The sequence below is a fragment of the Coccinella septempunctata genome, chromosome 4 (genome assembly GCF_907165205.1).
Source record: "Coccinella septempunctata chromosome 4, icCocSept1.1, whole genome shotgun sequence".
In the NCBI taxonomy this organism is placed as follows: domain Eukaryota; kingdom Metazoa; phylum Arthropoda; class Insecta; order Coleoptera; family Coccinellidae; genus Coccinella; species Coccinella septempunctata.
In genome coordinates this window covers 33,307,513-33,332,286 of record NC_058192.1, presented here as the reverse complement: position 1 = coordinate 33,332,286, position 24,774 = coordinate 33,307,513, and the positions used below count along the sequence as shown (strand labels likewise).

Genomic DNA, 24,774 nt, shown 5'->3' with positions numbered 1-24,774 from the left:
GGTGGATTCTACGTCACTTCCAAATTCAAGGGCAGTGACCAGCTTCCTTTGACGCGAGTTATATATCCGAGAACGATGAACTTCGTTGGAAGATCGCAGGAAGTGCGATCTCAGCATCGTCTCATTTTCCAAGAACTAAGAAAGTGTACCGAGGTTATAAATTATAATTTTATCATCATTGAATCAGTTTTGACATAACCTTCACTGTATATGTACAGGGTGTCCGGGCAGTAACTGTACATACTCATACCAGAGATAGAGTTGGACTAGCTGATTAGGGATTGACTATAAAAAATTAATTTCTGGATTTTCCTGAAAAGCTACAGGGTGATTTTCCAACTTCATGGAAATACTTAGACCATCATAAAATCCAAACTTATTGACGGATATTATTGAAACTCAGGAGGTTCTTGACACATGCTAAGGTTGAGTCAGAAATATATCAATTATTCCATTATTCCAGGGCCGGACTCATTAATCTCCATTTAAAATATTCAGGGTAAAGAAAACACTTTGTATTTCGAATAACAAATAATTGATTAGCTTTTTAGAAAGAAGCTAAATTATGCTTCAATTTTTGGTACCGCTCAAAGTTGTCACATCAACAATTATTTCTTTATGAATTTTTTAATTTGGATAATGTTCGAAAATTGCAATTTATTTACCTGAACAGGACATAGTCATCTTGTGCAGGTCGAAAATAAATAATAAATTTTCTTAAAAAAGTCACTGAAGGTGAAGAAGACTATAATAATTTGTTGATATACTGGGTGGCTACCCCAGACGCGGATTTCACTTTGAGGGAGTAAATGAAGGTATTTTGAAAAAAAAATTGGTGATGTGTATAGGGTATACAGAAGCATATTTCAGAATTCGAAAGGCTGTATCCAATTTGAAAATTCGGCAAGAGAAATGTATACAAGCTGATGGTTTTAATTTCGAACCACTTTTGAAATATCGTTGACTCAGCAATTCATTCGTTACTATTTTTATTTTTATTAGGTACTCTTTACTGTATTTTAGTTTTTTTCATTTGTTATTGTTTCGTTATTGAAGTGCTTATTAAAGCTCTGAACTTTTTTGTTAATCTTCTACTAATACATTCGCATTTTATATTCAAACATGAGATTTTCAATTCTCTTCATGGTGAAAAATTTATATTTTCGAACTTTATCCAAATTCAAAAATTCATAAAAAAATAATTCTTGATGTGACAACTTTGAGTGATACCGAGAATTGGAGCATAATTTAGCTTCTTCCTAAAAAACGAATCAATTATTTGTAATTTGAAATACAAAGTGATTTTTTTGCCCTGAATACTTTAAATGAATATTAATGAGTCCGGCCCTGGAATAATGAAATAATTGATATCTTTCTGACTTGACCTTAGCATGTGTCAATAACCTCCCAAGTCTCAATAATATCCGTCAATAAGTTTGGATTTTATGATGATCTAAGTATTTCCATGAAGTTGGAAAATCACCCTGTAGCTTTCTAGGGAAATCCAGAAATTAATTTTTTATAGTCAATCCGTAACCAGCTAGTCCAACTCTATATCTGGTAAGAGTATGTACAGTTATTCCCCGGACACCCTGTATACGTATTGTATGAAATATAGCTTTTTTTTAAAAACGCTTATCCTGCCTTAATAAATATAACTGGCGCAGTCGACGGAGTTTCACGGAGTTTTCATTGTGAAAAACTTAAGAGTTCTCTTTTTGGTGAAACGAGAACCTACCCACAGCAGTTACAGTCAAAAATCCTTCTAGGAGGAAGAAGATAATGCAGTTGTGGATAATCATAACAAGGTGGTGAGCGTATTTTTATTCGTTGATGTCAGACTCCTCTAATCCTAGTATTGATTCTGTAGCGGAAACCAATTCTGAATTAGAGACAGATTTGTTAGAATTATTTAATAATCTTTCACCTAATAGTAATAATACAACTTTGAATATGCCTAACGTACCTGAAAACTTTGATATCAAAAATTTAAGCATCATTCCCGATTTCGATGGGAATCCGAATAAATTACATAGGTTCATTCAAGCTTCGGAAGCAATTTTGAATCACTATTTTGATGTTGAAAATCAAAATAACTTCCAAAATGTGTTGATATTGAATGGTATTTTGAATAAGCTTCACGGCAAAGCGGAAGAAGTTGTCGCAATTCATGGAGCTACCAGTAATTGGAACGACATAAAAAATTCACTTTTATTACATTTCGGTGATCAACGAGATGAGATCTAGTTAATCTGAGGCAAAACTTCGGAAAATCTCCTCATGACTTCTATGAAAAAGTAATAACATTATTAAATATAATTTGTAATTATATTGATTTGAAATGTGAAGTTGGAATTAGAGCAAGTAAAAGAGATTTTTTCCAAAAACAAGCTTTAAAAACCTTTTTAGCCGGTTTAAGAGATCCTATTATTAGGGCTATGAGGCCTAATTCTTCATCTCAAGCACTACAATTCATAATTGAAGAAGACAATATAAAACATTGCCAAAAATCTAATCAAACGGTAATCAATAATTCCAGAAAATTCATGAATTATAGTAATCACAGAAATAATTCAAATAATTTTTCAAAATTTCGTCAAAACTTTTCCACAATGGTACCCATCGAACGACAAAATTTTGTTACGAATCAGCAATTTCCTAGCAGACCCATTACTATTCAAAGAAATATAAGTTATAGAGAGCCGAAATATTTCAGTAACGCTCAAGTTTTCGGAAAGCAGCAACAACGTGCACCTACTCCAATGAGTATATCTACTAATCATACTAAACAGAGAACTCAACCAATGAGTACCTCAACAAATAATAGATATTTTACAAACAGGCAAAATCAATCCTTTCCTCAGAAACCAAATTTTATAAGTGAAGAGCTTTTTAATACCGAGTATCATAATAATCCTCACAGCTCTAAAGAAGAATTCAAAAATGACGAGTTGCTGAAGATTACGAACAAAATTTTCGGAACGTTCAATTTCAGACCCACAGCACATAATAGAATTTTATGTTTCTAATGGTAAATGCGAATTACCTTATATAGAAATTAAAAATCCCTCTCTTAAATTACTAATCGATACAGGATCAATAAAAGCTTTCATTAATCCAGATTTAGCTAAAAAATATTATTCAAATTTCATATTCAAAGAACCATTCACTGTCTCAACAGTCCATCAAACCTCTCATCATCAATTTTGTGCCAATATTCCTATATTTGCTGAGTTTAATAGACATAATGAAAATTTCAAATTCTATCTATTCAAGTTTCATAATATTTATGACGGTTTAATTGGATTAGATAATCTAAAACTATTGGATGCGTCTCTTAATTTTCATAGTTCTAAGCTCAACACTCCTTTTTCAACAATGCCAATAAAATATCAAGAATCAGCAAATAAAGCTCCATTCAAAATTAAAATTGATGCGAATTCTAGAATCATTGCTAAAATTCCAATCAAACACCTATCCGGTGACGTGATAATACCGAAACAAATTATTCAATCTTGTGAAATTTCTGAGATTGTAACTTGTTCTAAAAATGGCCTAGCAAACGTAGAAATTTGTAATGAAACCAACGAAGATGTTATCTTCATTTTAAATAAACCGATTGAATCAATTTCCATACAGAATAATTTCGAAATCTTTCAAATGGAAACTAATAATAATTCAGAATATATAAGCGTAGAAGAATTAATTAGAACCAATCATATGAATGAAGAAGAAAAATGTCATATTTTAAAATTATGTCGAAAATATCCAGATATCTTTAAGTTAGAGAATCAACTACTTTCTTTTTCAAATCAGATAAAACACTCTATTAAAACTAAAGACGATATCCCTGTCTACACAAAATCTTATAGATATCCTTTTATTCATAAAAAGAAAGTTAAAAATCAAATAAATTCTATGTTAGAACAAGGTATTATCAGACCCAGCCAGTCACCTTGGTCATCGCCGATTTGGGTAGTACCAAAAAAAGCTGATGCATCTGGTAAACAAAAATGGAGAGTTGTCATAGATTTCCGAAAACTCAATGAGAAGACTATTGACGATAAATATCATATACCTAATATAAATGATGTTCTTGATAAAATCGGCCAATGTCAATATTTTACAACACTAGATTTAGCTAGCGGATTTCACCAAATAGAGATGGATCCTGTTGATATTCCTAAAACAGCTTTCAATGTAGAGAATGGCCACTACGAATTTCTACGTATGCCATTCGGATTAAAAAATGCGGGTTCTACCTTTCAAAGGGTAATGGATAATGTACTCAGAGGACTTGAAAATTGTTTAGTCTATCTAGATGACATAATTGTCTTTTCAACATCATTACAAGAACATATTGTTAATCTTTCAAAAGTTTTCAAAAGGCTCAGAGAGGCCAATTTCAAAATTCAGTTAGATAAATCAGAATTTCTAAAAAAGGAAGTAGCTTATTTGGAGCATATTGTAACAACAGATGGAGTCAAACCAAATCCAGACAAAATTCAAGCTATCAAAAATTACCCAATACCTAAAACAACAAAAGAAATTAAAGGATTTTTAGGGTTATTAGGATATTATAGAAAATTTATCCGTGACTTCGCGAGAATTACCAAACCTTTAACGGCCTGATTGAAAAAAGGCGCAAAAATCGAGCACCCCACATCGTTTATCAACTGTTTTGAATACTGTAAAAATTTGTTAATGAACGAACCTATTCTTCAATATCCGGACTTTTCAAAAGAATTTGTTATTACTACAGACGCTAGTAATTTTGCCATTGGTGCAGTCCTATCACAAGGAAAAATTGGTAACGATAAGCCGGTCGCATATGCATCAAGAACTCTCAATGATAATGAGCAAAATTACAGTACAATTGAAAAGGAATTACTCTCTATCGTTTGGGCAACTAAATACTTTAGAACTTACATTTTTGGCAGAAAATTTAAAATCGTAACAGATCATAAACCATTACAATGGCTTATGTCACTTAAGGAGCCTAATAGTAAGCTTTTAAGATGGAGATTAAAACTCGAGGAATTTGATTTCGAAATTGTTTACAAAAAAGGTAGTTCTAACACAAATGCAGATGCTCTATCGAGAGTCGAGATTCACAACAAAGATTTTATTGATTATATGGAGAAATTTAATAAAGAATTTTCCGAGAAAAATACGAATAACGATAACGAGTCGATGATTGTTAATTTGGAAGAAGCAGACGTTGAGGAGATATCATTCGAGAAATTTGAGAAGCTTTTTAATGCAAATGAAATATATTATTGTTCAACTGTGACCGAAAAAATTGGCAATTTATTTGATGCTCCGGAATCCTTCTCCCTTGCTCATTGTGTATCTGAAGATTTTTATATGAATAAGGGTATTGCACTTGATTTCAAAGAAAAATTCGGTAAAGTTCAAGAACTCAAATCTTAGAATAAAAGAACTGGAGAAGTTGCTAAAATTTCACACAACAAAAGAAAAATTTATTACTTAATAACTAAGGAATTTTATTACCATAAACCACGATATGAAACAGTATTCGAATCACTTTCCAATCTCAAAGAATTGTGTCAAAAACAAAATGTTAAATCCTTAGCATTACCAAAAATTTCGTGTGGTTTGGATGGACTAGAATGGAGAAAAATATTCAGCATGATTAACTATATTTTTGCAAATTCCACTATAAATATTAACATTCATTACTTATCTCAAGACGATTTAATCAATTCCAAGAACATTGAAAATCAGTACGAATCGGATGGTAACACTATACATTCCAATCACGAAAATCCAATTCAAAAAGTCCCCATTTCTGAAAAAATTTTAAATATTTTTGACAATCAAATAGTTTTTGAATTTGTTTTTCATTCCCCGGTGGAGGTTAGAATAAAAAAATTTTTTTCGAGCAAACAAAGAATTTTTGTTCAAATTTCTACTAACGATTTGAAAAGGGAAATTATTGACTTCTTCAAAACATACTTAAGACCTAATATTCTTTACGCTTTGTATTTCAAAAAAGATAATTATTATAAAGAAATATGCGAAATTCTCAGAAAAACATTTAAACAATCCGCTTTCAAATTATTGAAGTGCAATGAAATCTTTAGTGATAAGAAAATTTTGCACAAACAAAATCTCAAAAAACCTAAAACTAAATCTAAGAAACTTTTTCAGGCTAATCCTAATGATTCTGGTGACAGCACAGGACATTCAAATAATAAACCTGAAGGACAATCCGGGAGTCCTTCTAATTCTCCTAGGGAAAGCGAAAGTTAGAAGCAAATTTCACAGTTTCATACATTACTATGACCTTCAACCCATCTCCACACAGTTAAAATATTTAGTATTTCATTATAAGACAGTATCTAGTACTATTTTAAATACTTCAAGTTCCGTGTTTCGTACAAAATTGGAAAATCATAAAATGTTTTATGAATATCAATTAAGCTCAGCAAAACAAAAATTGAAAAGTTTGATACCAATGGGAAGATCAAAAAGAGGAATTATTGATGGATTGGGAACCATAATAAAAAATATTACTGGTAATTTAGATGCAAATGACGCATTACATTATGAATCGGCATTAAAAGAACTTCAAAATAATCAGAAGGATATTATGTTCAATTTAAATGCAGGTATTTCATTAACCGGTGAAGTAATCGAAAATTTCAATAAAACTATTTTTGTCCTCAGAAATAATCAAAAAACAATTGCTTCCCAACTTGAAGGAATTTCAGGAAAATTTGATCAATTAAGTGATAACTTTTATATGTATATTCAGATTAAAAATCTCATGGACCAAATCGGAATATCTATCAATATTATTATAGAATTAATCGATGAAATTGAAAACGCCATTAGTTTTTCCAGACTCGGAATATTGCATCATAGCATTATTAAATTTTCCGAATTATATTCAAATATCAATAAAACAAAAAATTTATATGGTTCAAGTAATCTGATATTCGTCGACGAGAGAGAATATCACAGATTTTATGAATTGATAAAAGTAGATGCATATTTTGTTGAATTCAGAATTGTTTTCGTTCTTCATTTTCCTATTGTACACCCCGAACCTTTTTCTCATTACCATTTATTTTCAATCCCAACTATAAACAACACTATTACTATTCCCAAAAATACCTATCTGGCAAGCAATGAAAAATGGTATCAATGCGCCTCTTCGCCTTGTATTGATTTACACCCACTATATTACTGTGAAAACGACAAACTCAATAATGGGTCAGAAGTAGAAGATTGCCTGTTCCAGCTACTGCAACTCCAAAAATCCACTGGTTCCTGCCAAAATCACCCTGTGGAAACTAGCAAGAACGTTGTCCAGCAGATTGGTAATGGAAGATTCGTCATATTAGCTCCAACTGGAATGAAAATTCGCACAGTATGTAGAAGAACCGACGTCAGCACACTGAAGGGAAACTTCCTACAACGACAAGGAAATCTTGAAGGGAGAACCAATGTACCTTCCTCAAATTGCTGCCGAGTTGAATGCAACAACCCTAACTGCATTCAAAATAAAACTTGAAGATTTTTCATTGGACCAAATACACAAATTGAAGAAGAAACAAGAGGAAATTCAACCCTTAATGGAAAAGCAAAAAAGTACCAAATCATTGCATGAAGTCCTGATAATTATCATTTATTTGCTATTTTTCATAATTATCTCGTATTTTGGATCGAGGAAAATTAAGTTATGGCTGAGATCATAACGCCCAAAAAAAAAAAGTTCAACTATCTTAACTTTTGAAAGAACAAACAAAAAAAAAAACGGAAGGAAACGCTAGGAACACCTCGGTTTGCTTACAGTGGAGATGGGGTGAGTTCAGTTTGATGGAATAGGGCGCCAACGTATTTATTTTTTTTTTCCTAGCGATCCAACGCAAAAAAAAACGAAGGTGAACGGATTATCCTAAAATCATAAATTCACAAAAAAAAAAAAAAAAACTAATGAATACTGCTTCGGCCAAATACGTAAACTCCGAAACAGATAAAATAGAACGTAAATGACTATTAAAGAAAAGGTAACCAAATCAAGTTGAGTATCTTTTGAAAGAGTAATGTAAATGACGATCAAAAAAAAGGTAAGTAAACAAAGTCCAATATCTCATGAAAGGTGTAATTTCAAAATTTATAGAAATAATAAAGCGATATTCTGTCTGTTCTGACAATTATTGTTTTCTGAATGATTATGATCCTGATGTACAAACACTTTTCCCTATGCTTGATCAAGCGTAGTTCCCAAAATACTTTCGAACAAATTATGGTACACACTATATAACAATTAGGTAACAGTTCTACCAGAATTTCACTTCAGTTCATAAATTTATTAAAGATGGAAAATAAGGTATTATGTACTTATAAATACTTATGTATTTATGTATTATATATTGTTACGTATTATTTACTTACAAATATACCCTATTAAATGTACTTGTCTTGTGAAAATGCTTATAGATGGAATAAATATGTATATATATATTGAGATATTGTCTTTTCAAATTCACTCTAACAGTAAACAGTCTATGCATGGAATAAAATTAAATCTGAAATTTCCTGAATGAATGTAAGGACAAATATCTAAACTCCCTATTATTATTTCAAAAAGTGACCATAATTGATTGACTTGATCAAATTAATATGAGAAAGACGTAAATTCAGATGTCACATGAACAATATGTCCACTTTTCACAAATGGCTTCCTTGACGTCAATGTCAGAAAAATTCTATGTACATACCAGGAATTTCCAATCGAATGATGAAATTACCAATTCGAAGATCCCAACGATGAAATTACCAATTCAAAGATCTCAACCAATCCACGATGTCGAAAATCCTCCTCAAGTTGTTTTCCTCCTTTTTCCTTCAGATTGAAACTACGATATTTCCGATGTTCCGTTCAAACGGGACGATTCAAAATCCACAAAACTCTTATACTCGCAGAAGGAAATTAGAAGATGAAAACATACGTAGACAGGAAAAGAAAAAGGCCTCAAGTTGTTAGGCGGCCTTTAAAATTGAATGCTCCTCGTCGTAGCAGAAGTACGTGTTTAATCCCCACAAGGGTAATATTGCTATTCCAACAAACAAACTAGCAATATTGAAACAATAGACGATCTCACTTTATCCCAAAACTTGGATTTTCACAAGAAAATTCAGTGAAGAACCTCTAATTACGCACAAGCAAGCTATTCGAAGTAACAATCGATGATTTTCTCTCAAAGAAACGCCGTGAATGAATATTTTAGAACGGGTCCGAACACATGTTGGATGTTTGATAAAAACTTAATTAGGCAAATGAAAATATTGAGGAAATATGGTTTATAGGCAACTCATGAAACACAGTGAAAATTTTTGGAGTTGCTGAAATATTCAAGGGGAAATTCGACACGTTATAAATTCTCCCCCTTCGTCAAGAAATTTTCCCAAAATTTCACAACAAACACAGAAAAGAAAACAAAAACACCTAATAAATCTTAGAATTGACTACTTTAGTCGTCTTTATCGGTTGGGTCAGACTTGAGGTCCTTTACATGCCAAACTCCTTTATCATTGCCAGCTCTGTCCTCCAATCGGTATGTCCAAGGTGATAACCTTTTAGCAATTAGAAACGGACCTATCCATTTTGGGGCTAATTTCTTCGTGAAATGCTTACTAGCATCAGAAAGTACAAAAGTTCTTCTATAGACGGGTTGGTGAACAATAAACTCCTCATTCCTTCTTCTCAAATTGTAATAATGAGCATTCCTCTCAGCAGCTGATTTTAGTCGACCCTTTAGCTCATTAAAAATCCTCTGGAATCCCTTGGACCTCGTTTCTTCGGACGAATCAACAGCAGAATCTCCTTGCAGAGCAATATTATAATCGTCTCCAGACAACATCATCGTTTTACCAAAGTTCACAAAATAAGGTGTGTATTTCGTGGTCTCGTTTCTAGAAGTCCTCATAGCACAGGTGAGCTCAGCTAAATTCTCGTCCCATCTCTGATGATTATCAGAAGCATATGCTGAAAGAAGAAACTTCAGAGTTCTATTATATCTTTCAGTGGGGTTTGCTTGAGGATGGAAATTCGCATTGAACTTAGCACGAATTTTATATTTTTCTAACAATTTCGGATATTCCTTCTTATATTGGGGACCATTATCAGAAATTATGAGCCGTGGAACACCGAAAATTAAAAATACACCCTCCTCTAATGCTCTACATATCGCCGCAGACGTAGCCTTTCTCATAGGAAAAGTTAGGCAGAATTTACTGAAGTAATCAGTGACGACAAATATATAAGAATTTCCTCTTTTAGACCTAGGAAGAGGACCTATCAGATCCGAACAAACAACCTCCCAAGGCTTTGACGATTCAGGATGATGTGATGCCATTAAACCAGCAGGCTTTTTCGAATCTACCTTATATCTCAAACAAATCTGACAATTTCTGATATATCGAGCCACGTCCGAGCGAGATTTTGGCCAGAAATATCTTTCGCACAACCGAGAATGAGTCTTAAACACTCCCATATGACCCGACGTGCAAGAATCATGCATATCCTGAATAACCCTCATTCTCAGTTGCTCAGGTACAACCAACTTCCACGGATTTTCACTCAAATCGTTCCCAGGTGATCCCAAATGTTTATATAGAAAATTATGATGAACTCTCCAGGTGGGAAATTTTTCTGGACGGTTCTTAACGTTACCCAACATTCTCAAATACCATGGGTCAACTATATTTCCAAAATCATCGGAGGTTACCATATCTAACTTAGGTACAGAGCGTGACAAAAGATCGGGGACATGGTGGTCAGAGCCCTTACGATGCGTGACACTAAATTCAAACTGTTGCAGTCGTACAATCCACCTTGCAAGACGACCAGACACAGCTTTAATATTCTGAAGCCAAACCAAGCAGTAATGATCGGTGATCACCTCGACTTTTATCCCTTCAATATACGGACGCAGCTTTTCCAGAGCCCACAGAACTGCCAAACATTCCCTCTCTGTTGTCGAGAAATTCTGTTCCTGTCTCGTTAGAGAACGACTGATGTAGCATATCACCCTCTCACCTCCTTCGGGATCAGGTTGGCTCAATACAGCACGCAATCCATATCCTGACGCGTCGGTTTGGACTTGAAAAGGCAAATCGTAGTTAGGGCAGCTCATAATTGGTGCAGACACAAGTTTTTCCTTCAACAAGCTGAACGATTTCTCGCATTCTGCTGTCCACTGAAATTTGCTACCTCTCTTTAATAGAGAGGCGAAATGAGCTCAGAAAAATTAGGTATGAATCTACGATACCATGAAAAGGTTCCAACTAAGCTACGTACATCCTTGACATTACGAGGGGTCGCAATCTCCACCATTGCTTTAACCTTCTCTGAATCAACTTGGAGACCATGACTATTCACCACATATCCCAAATACTTCATTTCACTCCTGCAAAACTTACACTTATCTCTAGAAACTGTGAGTCCTGCCTCATGCAGTCTACGGAATACTTCTTCAAGTATATAAAGGTGTTTCTCGAAGTCTTCTGTAACAATGATGATATCATCTAGATAAAAGAAAACGTACGGTTCAAGGTCGCTCCCAAGCACAACATCCATCAGTCTTTGCCAAGTTGCTGGGCTATTACTTAATCCAAATGGCATCCTTCGAAATTGAAATAGTCCCCTATTCGGAACTGTGAATGCAGTGTACTGGCGGGATTCTTCTTTGACTGGAACTTGCCAGAATGCACTCTTTACATCTAAAGAACTTATGTACTTCGCATTTCGTAATTTATCTAAGGTATTAGATATATAGGGTAGAGGATAACTATCCTTTTTCGTAACTGCATTTACCTTCCGATAGTCCACGCAGAATCTGTATGTACCATCTTTCTTTTTAACCATAATTATTGGGGATGACCAGGGGCTGAAACTTTTTTCTACAATTCCTTGCTGCAACATATCATTCAACTGCTCGTCAATATGTTTTTGAAGTACAGGAGATACTGGGTAGTACCTCTGTTTGATAGGTGGTCCATCTACTAAAATTTCATGCTCGACTACATTCGTACAACCGATAGCATCATCTCCCATCACACCAGAATTTCTATCGACCAATTCGTCCAATTTCCTCTTCTGATCCTCATCCAAGTAGGTATCTACAGTGGCAACATCAACTTCGTCAGCTGAAAAGAACCATTCACTATCTCGCAAATTGGGAACTATACCTAAAGCTTTCCAAAAGTCTGCTCCGAGCAATATCATCCGAGGTAACTCTAACATTATCAAAACCTCCATCAACACTACTTTGTCCTTAACTTTCATCGGTAACCTGCAGCTTCCAATGCTTGAGCAAACCTGTCCATTAGCTACAGTACATGTAACCTCTTTTCGAGAATCCAGAGTTACTCCCAATTTTTGAAGAATCGACCAACACTCTCCGTTAATTATTGTTCGGGATGCACCAGAATCAAGCAGACCAAGAAATTCCTTTCCATAAATTGACAACCGTAGATATGGTCTCTCGTCTCCATGTACGCTATCTAGTACATAATTTAGTATAGGACGAAGTTTATCAATAGGACCTTCAGGTCAAACAGTCGTTGGAAGTGGTCCCGCAATCAACGACTCGATCTGTTTCCCGACAAATTGCATTTGGGACAAGTTCTGATGGTATACCCTACCTGATTGCATTTGTAGCAACGCATAGTCTTCGGTGCAGCACATCCTATCGCTCTATGTCCTAGTTTACCACAATTATAGCAGCTTACCGGTTTTTCGCATTTAGACCCAGATGAAGGCTGAGGTCCTACAAGTTGCATTTCTTCAATACCTTCTCCGATGCTTGCATATGCTAAGTCAGGCTCGAGGCAAGACTGAGACCTTCTGGCTGGCGGAGCGAAAGATTCGACATACTCGCGCCGTTCCTCCAATTGACGACATAACCTCTTCAATTCCACATAAGAATCTACACTCACCAAAGCTAATTGGGTCTGGAAAAAGGGGAGAATATTCCTCAAAACTGTCCTAATTTGTTGTTGTTCTGTTGGGGGTGATCGTAAACGATTAAAGAATGATTTCATAGTAGCCAAATATATGCCAATAGGTTCTTCCTTACCCTGAGTACGTTTTCGAATTTCTTCTAAGAGCTTTTCATCGTAGTTGAAGGGTTCAAATTCGGCTCTCAAGTTCTCAACAAAAGAATCCCAGTCCACTATCGTGTCCTTGATAGCTCTAAACCAGATTAACGCTCTGCCACTCAACAAATCCACAGCCGACCTCAGTACCTCAGATTTGGTCACTCCTCTTGCCTCGCATAACTCCTCAACTCGCTGTAAGAATGCATGGACAGACATTCCCTGTTTTTCGCCTGAAAATTGTAAACCCCATTTGTAAACTGGAATTGCTTTCACTTGACCAAAAGTTGTTTCCATAACCCGTGTTACCGGTACACGTGGAGTCGAACTTGCCAAATTCTGTTCATCAACTCCCTCTAAAGAATCATCATCTTCAGTGTCAGTGCCTTCCTGGTTGAGCGGTTTCATTGGTGATCCTGATGCAACATTTGTCTTCTCCTCAAGCCGATCCAGTAAACTGAGAACTTTTGCAAAAACTTCCCTTCTATACGCCTCCTCTTCAGGTGACTTTGCATTTATATGATCCAATCTAATCAATGCGTATCTCAAACGTGTACCATTCACCACATAACGTCCACTCCTCACCGTCAAGGACTCCGAACCAGCAATACTACCTTCTACCTTCGCGATGACCTCATCAATAGCTGCTTTATCTTCCTCAAAAGTGAACGGGTAATTAGGATAGGATATTGACGATCCTTCCTTTTCTAGTTTCATCGCCCTAGACAGACTTTTGCGCATACTATCAACTGTTCCCGTTGGCAAACCTCTTATAGCCAACAAATATGTTAACTGTGCCTGATTTAATCTGTTAACAACTATTTTCCCTGACATCTTGAATACAATACTTCCTCAAAAAAAATTATAAAAACTAATTTTCCAAGCAAGTATTCAAGCTAAACACAGAATGGCCCCACGTTGGGCGCCAAAATTTATAACGCCCAAAAAAAAAAAGTGAGTGGGGTGAGTTCAGTTTGATGGAATAGGGCGCCAACGTATTTATTTTTTTTTCCTAGCGATCCAAAGCAAAAAAAAAACGAAGGTGAACGGATTATCCTAAAATCATAAATTCACAAAAAAAAAAAACTAATGAATACTGCTTCGGCCAAATACGTAAACTCCGAAACAGATAAAATAGAACGTAAATGACTATTAAAGAAAAGGTAACCAAATCAAGTTGAGTATCTTTTGAAAGAGTAATGTAAATGACGATCAAAAAAAAGGTAAGTAAACAAAGTCCAATATCTCATGAAAAGAGTAATTTCAAAAATTATAGAAATAATAAAGCGATATTCTGTCTGTTCTGACAATTATTGTTTTCTGAATGATTATGATCCTGATGTACAAACACTTTTCCCTATGCTTGATCAAGCGTAGTTCCCAAAATACTTTCGAACAAATTATGGTACACACTATATAACAATTAGGTAACAGTTCTACCAGAATTTCACTTCAGTTCATAAATTTATTAAAGATGGAAAATAATGTATTATGTACTTATAAATACTTATGTATTTATGTATTATATATTGTTACGTATTATTTACTTACAAATATACCCTATTAAATGTACTTGCCTTGTGAAAATGCTTATAGATGGAATAAATATATATATATATATATACAGTGGACTCTCGATAAGTCGAACTCCCAGGGACCACAAAAAACTGTTCGACTTATCTATAGTTTGGCTCACCAAACGTTCGAGTTATTGAGGTGGGAGTTCGACTCATTGAGGGAAAAACTTGAGATAATAATGATCATCGTTAGTCAACGAGAACCACACGACGGCTTTATAAACAAATAAGGAATTAATGGAACAAATGTCCTAAGCGGTTGAAAAACACATTATGATAGCTGCCACATGTGGTGATTGGTTTGCGTAATCCTTTTAGCTTTCATTCTTTAGATCAAATAGTTCGACTCATTGAGGCGATGGTGGTCAGGAGTACGACTCATAGAGGTGGAGATTTTCGCAGAGCCTTTCTAGCAGTTCGACTCATCTATTAGTCTCTCTAGTCCCTAGAACACTGTTCGACTCATTGAGGTGAAATTACACAGGGTGAGATACGCATGAATCGGGACCGGAGAAACAGTTCGACTTATCAAAGAGTTCGACTTACCGATGTTCGACTTATCGAGAGTTCACTGTATATTGAGATATTGTCTTTTCAAATTCACTCTAACAGTAAACAGTCTATGCATGGAATAAAATTAAATCTGAAATTTCCTGAATGAATGTAAGGACAAATATCTAAACTCCCTATTATTATTTCAAAAAGTGACCATAATTGATTGACTTGATCAAATTAATATGAGAAAGACGTAAATTCAGATGTCACATGAACAATATGTCCACTTTTCACAAATGGCTTCCTTGACGTCAATGTCAGAAAAATTCTATGTACATACCAGGAATTTCCAATCGAATGATGAAATTACCAATTCGAAGATCCCAACGATGAAATTACCAATTCAAAGATCTCAACCAATCCACGATGTCGAAAATCCTCCTCAAGTTGTTTTCCTCCTTTTTCCTTCAGATTGAAACTACGATATTTCCGATGTTCCGTTCAAACGGGACGATCCAAAATCCACAAAACTCTTATACTCGCAGAAGGAAATTAGAAGATGAAAACATACGTAGACAGGAAAAGAAAAAGGCCTCAAGTTGTTAGGCGGCCTTTAAAATTGAATGCTCCTCGTCGTAGCAGAAGTACGTGTTTAATCCCCACAAGGGTAATATTGCTATTCCAACAAACAAACTAGCAATATTGAAACAATAGACGATCTCACTTTATCCCAAAACTTGGATTTTCACAAGAAAATTCAGTGAAGAACCTCTAATTACGCACAAGCAAGCTATTCGAAGTAACAATCGATGATTTTCTCTCAAAGAAACGCCGTGAATGAATATTTTAGAACGGGTCCGAACACATGTTGGATGTTTGATAAAAACTTAATTAGGCAAATGAAAATATTGAGGAAATATGGTTTAAAGGCAACTCATGAAACACAGTGAAAATTTTTGGAGTTGCTGAAATATTCAAGGGGAAATTCGACACGTTATAAGGGTTCCAAGAAATCAAACAGAAACAGAAGAATTCCAACCACGATCAGTTCCACGAAATGAACCAGAGAGAGAAAAATCCCAAGCTAGAGCAGTTCCATTCTTCACTACGTAGACACCTTTCTGAGGATGGAGGAGTTATATATCCGAAAACGATGAACTTCGTTGGAAGATCGCAGGAAGTGCGATCTCAGCATCGTCTCATTTTCCAAGAACTAAAAAAGTGTACCGAGGTTATAAATTATAATTTCATCATCATTGAATCAGTTCTGACATAACCTTCACTGTAAATACGTATTGTATGAAATATAGCTTTTTTTAAAAACGCTTATCCTGCCTTAATAAATATAACTCGCGCTGCACCTTATGCAGTTCGACTGACGCATATTTTACAGGCATCGTGCTAGCTGACGATTATTTATCGAGTGTACATAACAATTACTTGTTTATACAGTGTGTTTCATCATAAACTGGACAAACATATATAGTGGGTAAATGACACCGGTAGAATCACTTTCGCCTTATGACATATACCCCGTTTTCGACGCATAAGCGAGAAATAAGGTGTTCAACGTCGTATTTGAGCAATATTCTATTGGGTGTGCTCAGTTATGTATAAACCACAAAGTAACGGTTTCTGGTCACATCGGAGTATTTTTGAGTGCGCAATTCAGAATGGATGAAGAACTCAGAAAAAAATTCAAAATGGCGGAAAACCTTCGATGTTCGTGATTTTTTTTTTTTGGTTTCCAAATTGAATTTCATTTTCTGAATGAACACAATTTTCGAACAATTTCCTTGTAGTTTCCTACAATCAGGAAACATTTCAACAATTTCGAGTTTTCATTTCTTAGAAACGCGTCATAAGGCTTATATTCAAACTTCGGTCACGTGATTCATGTCGTCCGATTTTGAGTTTCGTATTCTTCCCTTCCCTTGTAAATTCATCCCTAATTGTCTTGTTTATATCCACCTGAACATCGGAAAATACAGGAAATGCTCTGATTTTCATGGGTACGAAACATGACACACTGATACCATAGCCTTCCCTAGGCGTCATACAGTTAAATATGAGTTATAAAGGTATCAAATTATATAACCATTTGCCCAATCGCTTGAAATCAATGAGTGGAAAATCTTTCAAGAGAGAAGTTCCTTTTAACTAACAGGTGTTACTATAGTGCAGAGGAGTTCCTTAAGGACTACATTCGTTGAATGTGTAATTTTTTTTTCTCTTGTATTTGTCATAATATATGACTTGTCCTATACATTTCTTAAGGGTCCAAAAGGATCAATAAATTTTATTTATTTATTTATATGATGAAACACCCTGTATAAACAAGTAATTGTTATGTACACTCGATAAATAATCGTCAGTAGGCACGATGCCGGTGGAATATGCGTCATTCGAACTGCATAAGGTGTGGTCACTTCAATTTTCAGATTTTTCCGACCACTTCAACCGCCTGACTGACGATGTTTCCACCATCGGGAGAATGACTGACGCCCATTTTCACTCATAATCATGAATAATTTACATTATTACAAAGTTTCACGTGGAGATCAATCACTTTTTTTTGAGATTTTTCCGGCGAGTTTCACCGCCTTCCACGCCCATGCCCACCGCTACTGGACTGACTGACGAGCGGACCTCATATGTACAGGGTGGGCAAATTTCGATGTTTTAGCACTGCAGCTTTTGAACCAGAGGAGATAGACAAAATCTGATACCCCATTCTCGTTCTTTTTTTCTGAGAAACTAACAAGAGTAGTAGTCATTTTTGGCCACCTTCTTTTGTTTTCGAGTTATAAGCGAAAATTGGAAAAATGGCGATTTCGAAATAAATTTATATCTCCGCTAATACTGATGATAGAGCTCTGAAATTAAAACATTATACAGGCACTTTTTTGAGTAGAATCCAGTGGCGTGCTCGCCTTTTTAGTAGGATTTTTAATTACGAAGCTATGACCCAAAGTTATGTTTTTTCAAATGGGAACACTAGATTTCTATGCAATTTTTTGAAAGCTTAATTTTTACTGATTTCAAAAATATATAACATCATATGGTTTGCATCAATATAAATAATAAAAAATGGTCAAAAACCTTTTTTCTCAATATTTCTATGGTTTCAACTTCCGTTGAGAATAGAAAAATGTAGCATCTTATTATTACCACAGTCTCCTTCTATTAGTCCTTTCATTTCTATGCTTCTTACTCAATTTCTCCAAGATTCAAATTTTATGAAAATTGGTAAAAAGCATAGAAAGAATGACATTTCCGGAAGGAGACTGCTCTTATTATAGGAAGCTCTATTTTCTGTGCTCATCAAAAGTTGAAACCATAGAAATATTGGGAAAAAGTGATTTTGACCATTTTCTTTTATTTATATTGATGCAAACCATATGATGTTATATATTTTTGAAATCAGTAAAAATTAACCTTTCAAAAAATTGCACAGAAATCTAGTGTTCCCATTTAAAAAAACATAACTTTGGGTCATAGCTTCGTAATTAAATATCCTGCTAAAAAGGCAAGCACGCCACTGGATTCTACTCAAAAAAGTACCTGTATAATGTTTTAATTTCAGAGCTCTATCATCAGTATTAGCGGAGATATAAATTTATTTCGAAATCGCCATTTTTCCAATTTTCGCTTATAACTCGAAAACAAAAGAAGGTGGCCAAAAATGACTACTACTCTTGTTAGTTTCTCAGAAAAAGAGAACGAGAATGGGGTATCAGATTTTGTCTATCTCCTCTGGTTCAAAAGCTGTAGTGCTAAAACATCGAAATTTGCCCACCCTGTACAAGTGGAGAACTACTCATCCTAAAAAATTCGTGTGAAGATCGATCACTAGTTCAAAAGTGACGTCACCTCCCGGACTATTATTGTTTTGGCTTGTAGAAATTCGTTTTCGTACTTTGGCAGTTCTTCATGTTTTATGGTGTTTCTTATCACAATTGCAGTACCTGCATGGGCTGTTTTGTCTGGATGGTTGGTGGTGTAAGTTTTGTACTGTGGTATGTTGAAGTACGATTTTTCAGTAAAATGTGTTTCACTCACCAGTAAGACATCTATCGAGTTATTATGAAGGAAAATTTCTACTTTATTCTTATGTTGTAGAAGGCCATTGGCATTCCATTCTGCAACTTTTATTATGTTATTGAATTTTATTTATGAGCGTTGTCAATATATTCATTATCATACTGTTTTGTTGGATTATTTGCTGGAACATAGCTTTGAATTCCTCAAGAAAATGATCCATGGTGTCGTTGATATTTCCTAGTTGCTCCCTGTTGTTGTTGACCGCATCTGCATAGCTTTTCCTGGGTTGTGTATAATTCTGAGAAGTTCTTGTTTGTCTGGTTGATTTTGTTGGGTTTTTGGATATTGGTCATATTGTGTTTGCGTTATTGAAGTTGTATTATTATCGGTTGTTAACTTTTTGTTTTGTTGGATATTTAGTCTGTTATTTGTATTTTGTTCAGTTTTCATAAGGTTGTTATAGAATTCACAACCTTTGTAGTTTGCAGGGTGGGCTCCACCACATAAATCGCACGTTGCTGGAGAGTCTCGGCTTTTCTTGCATGCAGTTGTGTTATGTGGTCCTCCACATTTCACACAGAGGAATGGTCTGTTACAATATGTCTTGGTGTGGCCATATTGTTGGCACCTTGTGCATTGGGTAATTCCTTTCGATTTCCTCGGTGGTTCTATTTTTATTGCTCTGTTACTTAGGTACTGTATTTTATACACATCTTTATTATTTGGGGCTGGTTCCAAGTCCACAAAAAAGATATTTAGTGGTTCTTTTGTTGACCTGTGTCTACCATTTATTATATTCCTTGTTCTGTGTCCAGAGTTTTCTAATTCCTGCTTGATTTCATTTACATCAGTTGTGTGATGTGAGTTTTTTATCACTATCCTGAAAGCTCTCTCATCTTTGGGTTGGTATGTATGATGGATAACATTATTGTCGCGCATAAATTTTATAAATTTTCTGTAAGTTTCTGGTGTTATCCTATTTACTTTGATAGTATTGTCGGGCAAGCATTTCGTGGTATACTGATCATCTTCTGCTACGCTTTTTAGTTTTTTGGCCATTTCAGGGTAGTGAACTACCCCGTAAATGAATATTGGGGGTGGTTTCGGAATTTTCTCTGAAGCGGCATCATTTCTTGTTGTAGTTGTTTCGTCGACACTCTTTAGAACATCGAATCTATTTTGGATTGTAATGTTGTTGTTGTTTTTGTTGTTAATTTTTCTCCTCTTTGTTGGCGCCGACCTTACTGATTGCCATGGATTTTCTTCAGACTTATTTGTCTCAAATCCTAGAAATTCTTCTGAACTTGTTGATGACGTTCTCACTATGTAAGAATTGTTTGTTTTTGTTTGTGTTCGATTGAGGTTAATAAGAATATCTTCTAACGTAGTTGAGTTCTGTGATTGGTCACAGAATTTTTCGGTTGACGTATCCATGCTCATATTGAGTAATTTGGCGGCACGCCAATGAATAAAGTAAACAGACGTTATCTGGATTCAAGAAATCCAGACCATCTGTTTCGATTGTTTGTTTTCTTTCACTTTCGAGTCTTTTTCCTCACTGTTGTTTTTGAACTAGTAGTTGCTTTTCTCACTATTGTTCACAACGTTTGAAACGTTTTCTCACTTGTACTTAACTTCAATCGTTACTGGATCGAAATTATTATTTTTCACCTCTCAAATTACACGATTTGCGATTAATTTTCCCGGACCGTCGTGAATTACGACCGACCTGCGCTCAGTCCTCCACTTGACTTATCCCAAATTTGAAAAAAAAAAAAAATGAGGTATCTGATATATGCCTCAAAAGCAGGGTCAAAGAAACCATATGTAAGGTTGGGGTACGAGGATGTTTTGATATCTAGTTAGCCTAGACCAGTTCCATGCATAAAAAAATATTGCGTTACCATAGCAACGAACAATAACTTATCAGATGTGTCAGTGTGGAGTTTGAGATCAAAAAAGTAAACCAGAGTTACGCAATAAATTAAAAGAAAGAAGATGTCCACCGAAATTGTGAAAAATTGCTGCAAAATGGATCCCCAAATGTTTGAATGTGGACCAAAAGCGTGCAAGCTTAGAAGCATCGCGTTCGATCGGTGCTCGATTTGAAAACGATGTAGACTTCTTAAACCGAATTGTTAGTATGGATGAGACTTGGGTACATTTCTACGATCTAGAAACAAAGCAACAATCGATGGAATGGCGACACTCTGGTTCTCCAAGAACTAAGAAGTTTCGTGTCCAAAAATCTGCTGGAAAAGTTCTTGCTTGAGGTTTTGTGGATTGCCATAGAGTAATCATAATTGATTTTTACGATAAGGATAGAACAATAACCGGAAATTACTATTCGACACAACTGACCACTCTACGGGAAAAGAGTTTAAAAGGTCATAAATTTTCTACCAAGAAGGAGGTAATAAAAGGAGTTAGATGTCTGGTTTGCAGAGCAAGAAGAAACATTTTTTTTAAAGGTCTAGAGGCATTGCAGATTCGCTGTAATAAATGTACCCAATTAAGAGGAGAATATATTGGGTAATAAAATATTTTGACATTGAAATTTTGTTTGGTTCTACAGTAGGCTGAGAATTTTTCAATATATCCTAGTAATTGAGGTATCTTCATAATTATAATAGTTCTGGCATTATTTTTCTAAATATTTAAAAAAACCGATTCAAGTTGTAAGGTAACAATACGAAACATTATGAAAAATTTAGTGTGAATGCTATCGAAAAAAGCATGAAAAATGTTGTAGCACAGAAACTATTCGCCGAATTACGCCTGATTCCGCATGAACCTTCAAAATGTTGTTCTGTCAACGTCAGTGCTGACTTTTTTATCTAGTATTATCTAGTAGCCGATCAAAATCAAGACAACGATTTTGGTAGAGAGAACTCTCAACTGACCGAAACATAAAAAAACTGATGTAATGAAATTTCAGATACCAAAACGGAAAATGAACAAGGTTTCAAGTCCGAGGGTGAAGAAGACTGCCAATCGTTCATGAAAACAAGGTCATTAGGAAAAACACCAAATCATCTTACACTAAGGTAAGCTTTACAAAACTCTGATGCGAAGTATCATTTTTTTTAGTTCCTTCTTGTTGTATAGAATAAAAGTTTTCGACAGCGCAAATTTTCTCCTTTTGAAAAATTATTTGGGGGATATTGAAAGACATTGCAAAGTTTTTTTTGATTGTGGGTGGATTGTACGATCAACATGTCATATAATATCGACGTTTCTTTGTCGAGATTTTTTATCAGTGGTTTGAAGCAGTCTTTACTCCACGACCGGGAAGTATTTTTCACTAATTCTTGTGGTTAGACTTTACGATGCTCATGAATCTAAATACGTTATATAAAGATTGTTTAGCCCATTTTGTGACTCATCTGAGGAATATTTCAACATAATCATATGATCAAATAGTATGATTTTAGAAGGTTTTGTTTCAGACAATATTCACTGCAACACCTTGCCATGCACTAAATAAACGAAAGAAAGAATAGGCAATCGAGCAAGTTCGGCGTCATGAGTCATATTGTCAAAAATTGTTTACGATTTTCAATTATCGGTCTATATGAACTTCGACACATTTCTGTATCAGCAAGACGGCAGTTACCTTATTCAATAAACGGAATTCAGTGGAATCTCCACCTTTGCTTTGCAACCAAAATAGACCTTCCTCCATCCCCATACAAATTACTGTACGATCATCACCTGATTCTACATTTGGTCCTTCGAGCAAGAAGGCGGACAAGACGTTCGTCGAAGCAGGATTCAGTGCCTGTGCCAAACAGAAGTGCCTGTGCCAAAGAGAATTGCCTGTGCCAAGGAATCCTCACATAATTCAGACCCTGTGCCGAGAGGAATCGCCCGTGCCAAGCAGTCAACACCGGAACTTAAGCGCCTGTAACAAACAGTTCACAACAAGGAAGCCGCCTAGGGTCAACTGAAAAAAATCAAACAAGAGAGCCGCCCACGGCCAACTAGCATGGAAAGAGTAGGTAAATCGCAAACGACGATTCCGCTAGAAAGGAAACAAATAAAATCTACACCAGCGTCTGTGCAGTAACCACAACACAATAATGGAGGGAGCATATAAGGAAAAATCTACCAGCAAATTACCATAATGAAAGGAAATGGAAATAGTTATTTTCCTATCAAGTGATACTTGCCCGCACGAAATTGCCGTTGCCCGAACGATGCGAAGCAGAGATCAAGCGGGTGCAGCAAGATCTGTCGAAGATGATAAAATCATGGCCGGCCCCCTTTTTTATATTTATCTTAGAAAGTGCCTCACGAACACTTTCAACAGATATATGAATTCCACTTAAACAGTAATGAGAAAGAGAACAGTCATAAGATTGAGTACGATTCTTGGAGTCAGGGTTTATAGATCCTCAAAGTAGTCAGAAAACAAATCACATTTGTCCTCACCTGAGGTTACACAGCTATCATTATATGTGAGAGAATTCGGAATATTTAGCCCCTTATTTTTGACTTAAACATAATCGAATATCTTTTTCGGACTATCCGGACTGTACGGAACATGAATACTTTTTGAATTCAGATTTTATTTGTTTCTTAGATCTATAGATCTAGAACGTAAGGATTGAAACATCTAATAATCGACAAAGTTCCTATACAATCTCCATTTCAAATGATATAAATTTTTTTTTTGCTATATGAGCTTTATGGTGTCCCGTAAAAAAAACCTAAGAAAGCCTCGACTACTTCTTTTAAATTCAGGTACATGAGTGTCTATAAGGCCATTCACAATATTATAAAACATGGAGAAATCATCATTTATGTTACGATTTACAAGTATTTCCTTCCAGGGCGTATTTCCCAGACAGTTATTTATTTCTGAATAGTTTGCCGCTTTTAAATTATATTAGTAGTTCCATTCCTCTTCAAAGTCCGGAGGGGATCTATGCTGAGTAAGAATTCCACAGAAGGATGATGGCTATCTTCCAGTACATAAGGATGAGAACATTCCATAACTTGCTTCACACTGAATCTGCTACATAGAATGAGATCCAAAAAGGTGTTCCTTTTTTTTGTGTCCTCGAGGAAGAGGGAAAGCGATACCGCCTTCTCCGCAGCGGGCGGTGCAATGCTGCGGATTCGTGTGGGACTTTCACTTACTAAAACTCCCCTCTTATACTAAAGTCGGAATCCCAAGGACACCGATTCCAACTTGTTGTGTGTTTCGTCGCTTAGGGCACGAACCGGTTCACCAAGGCGATTAGAATTTTACGGTATGGCCATTTCGAAGCCGCTCACTACCCTACTTGGATGTTGGGAATGTAAGGGTGAGCTTGCGCCTCAAATCTCGGTCTCGTATTCGTCTGCCCTCGCGGAGGACTTGTAACTGGTTTCACCTCGGTTCCGTATTTCCCCCTAGCTATGATAACGGAACACCAGACTGTAGGGGTATATCTTCGGAATGTCTTGACAAGGCTCACTTCGGATGGTCACAGAACGCACCCTAGGGCTCACCTTGTTCCTGATCCCTCGGGGAGTA

At 35.5% G+C, this 24,774-nt stretch overlaps 1 protein-coding gene across 5 annotated transcripts in view; it reads left to right on the top strand.

Annotated features, from left to right (window-relative positions):
* The window catches only part of LOC123311467 (protein still life, isoforms C/SIF type 2-like), a 68,372-nt gene that overhangs the window by 7,638 nt on the left and 35,960 nt on the right, over positions 1 to 24,774 (top strand). For 4 of the 5 annotated variants that reach the window (XM_044895477.1, XM_044895478.1, XM_044895476.1 and 1 more), the window contains exon 2: positions 22,189 to 22,297. In XM_044895477.1, the coding sequence (XP_044751412.1) occupies positions 22,189 to 22,297 (109 nt within the window). Of the gene's footprint in view, positions 1 to 19,114; positions 19,226 to 22,188; positions 22,298 to 24,774 lie in introns of those variants that run through there. The other variant, XM_044895479.1, reaches the window with a different exon arrangement.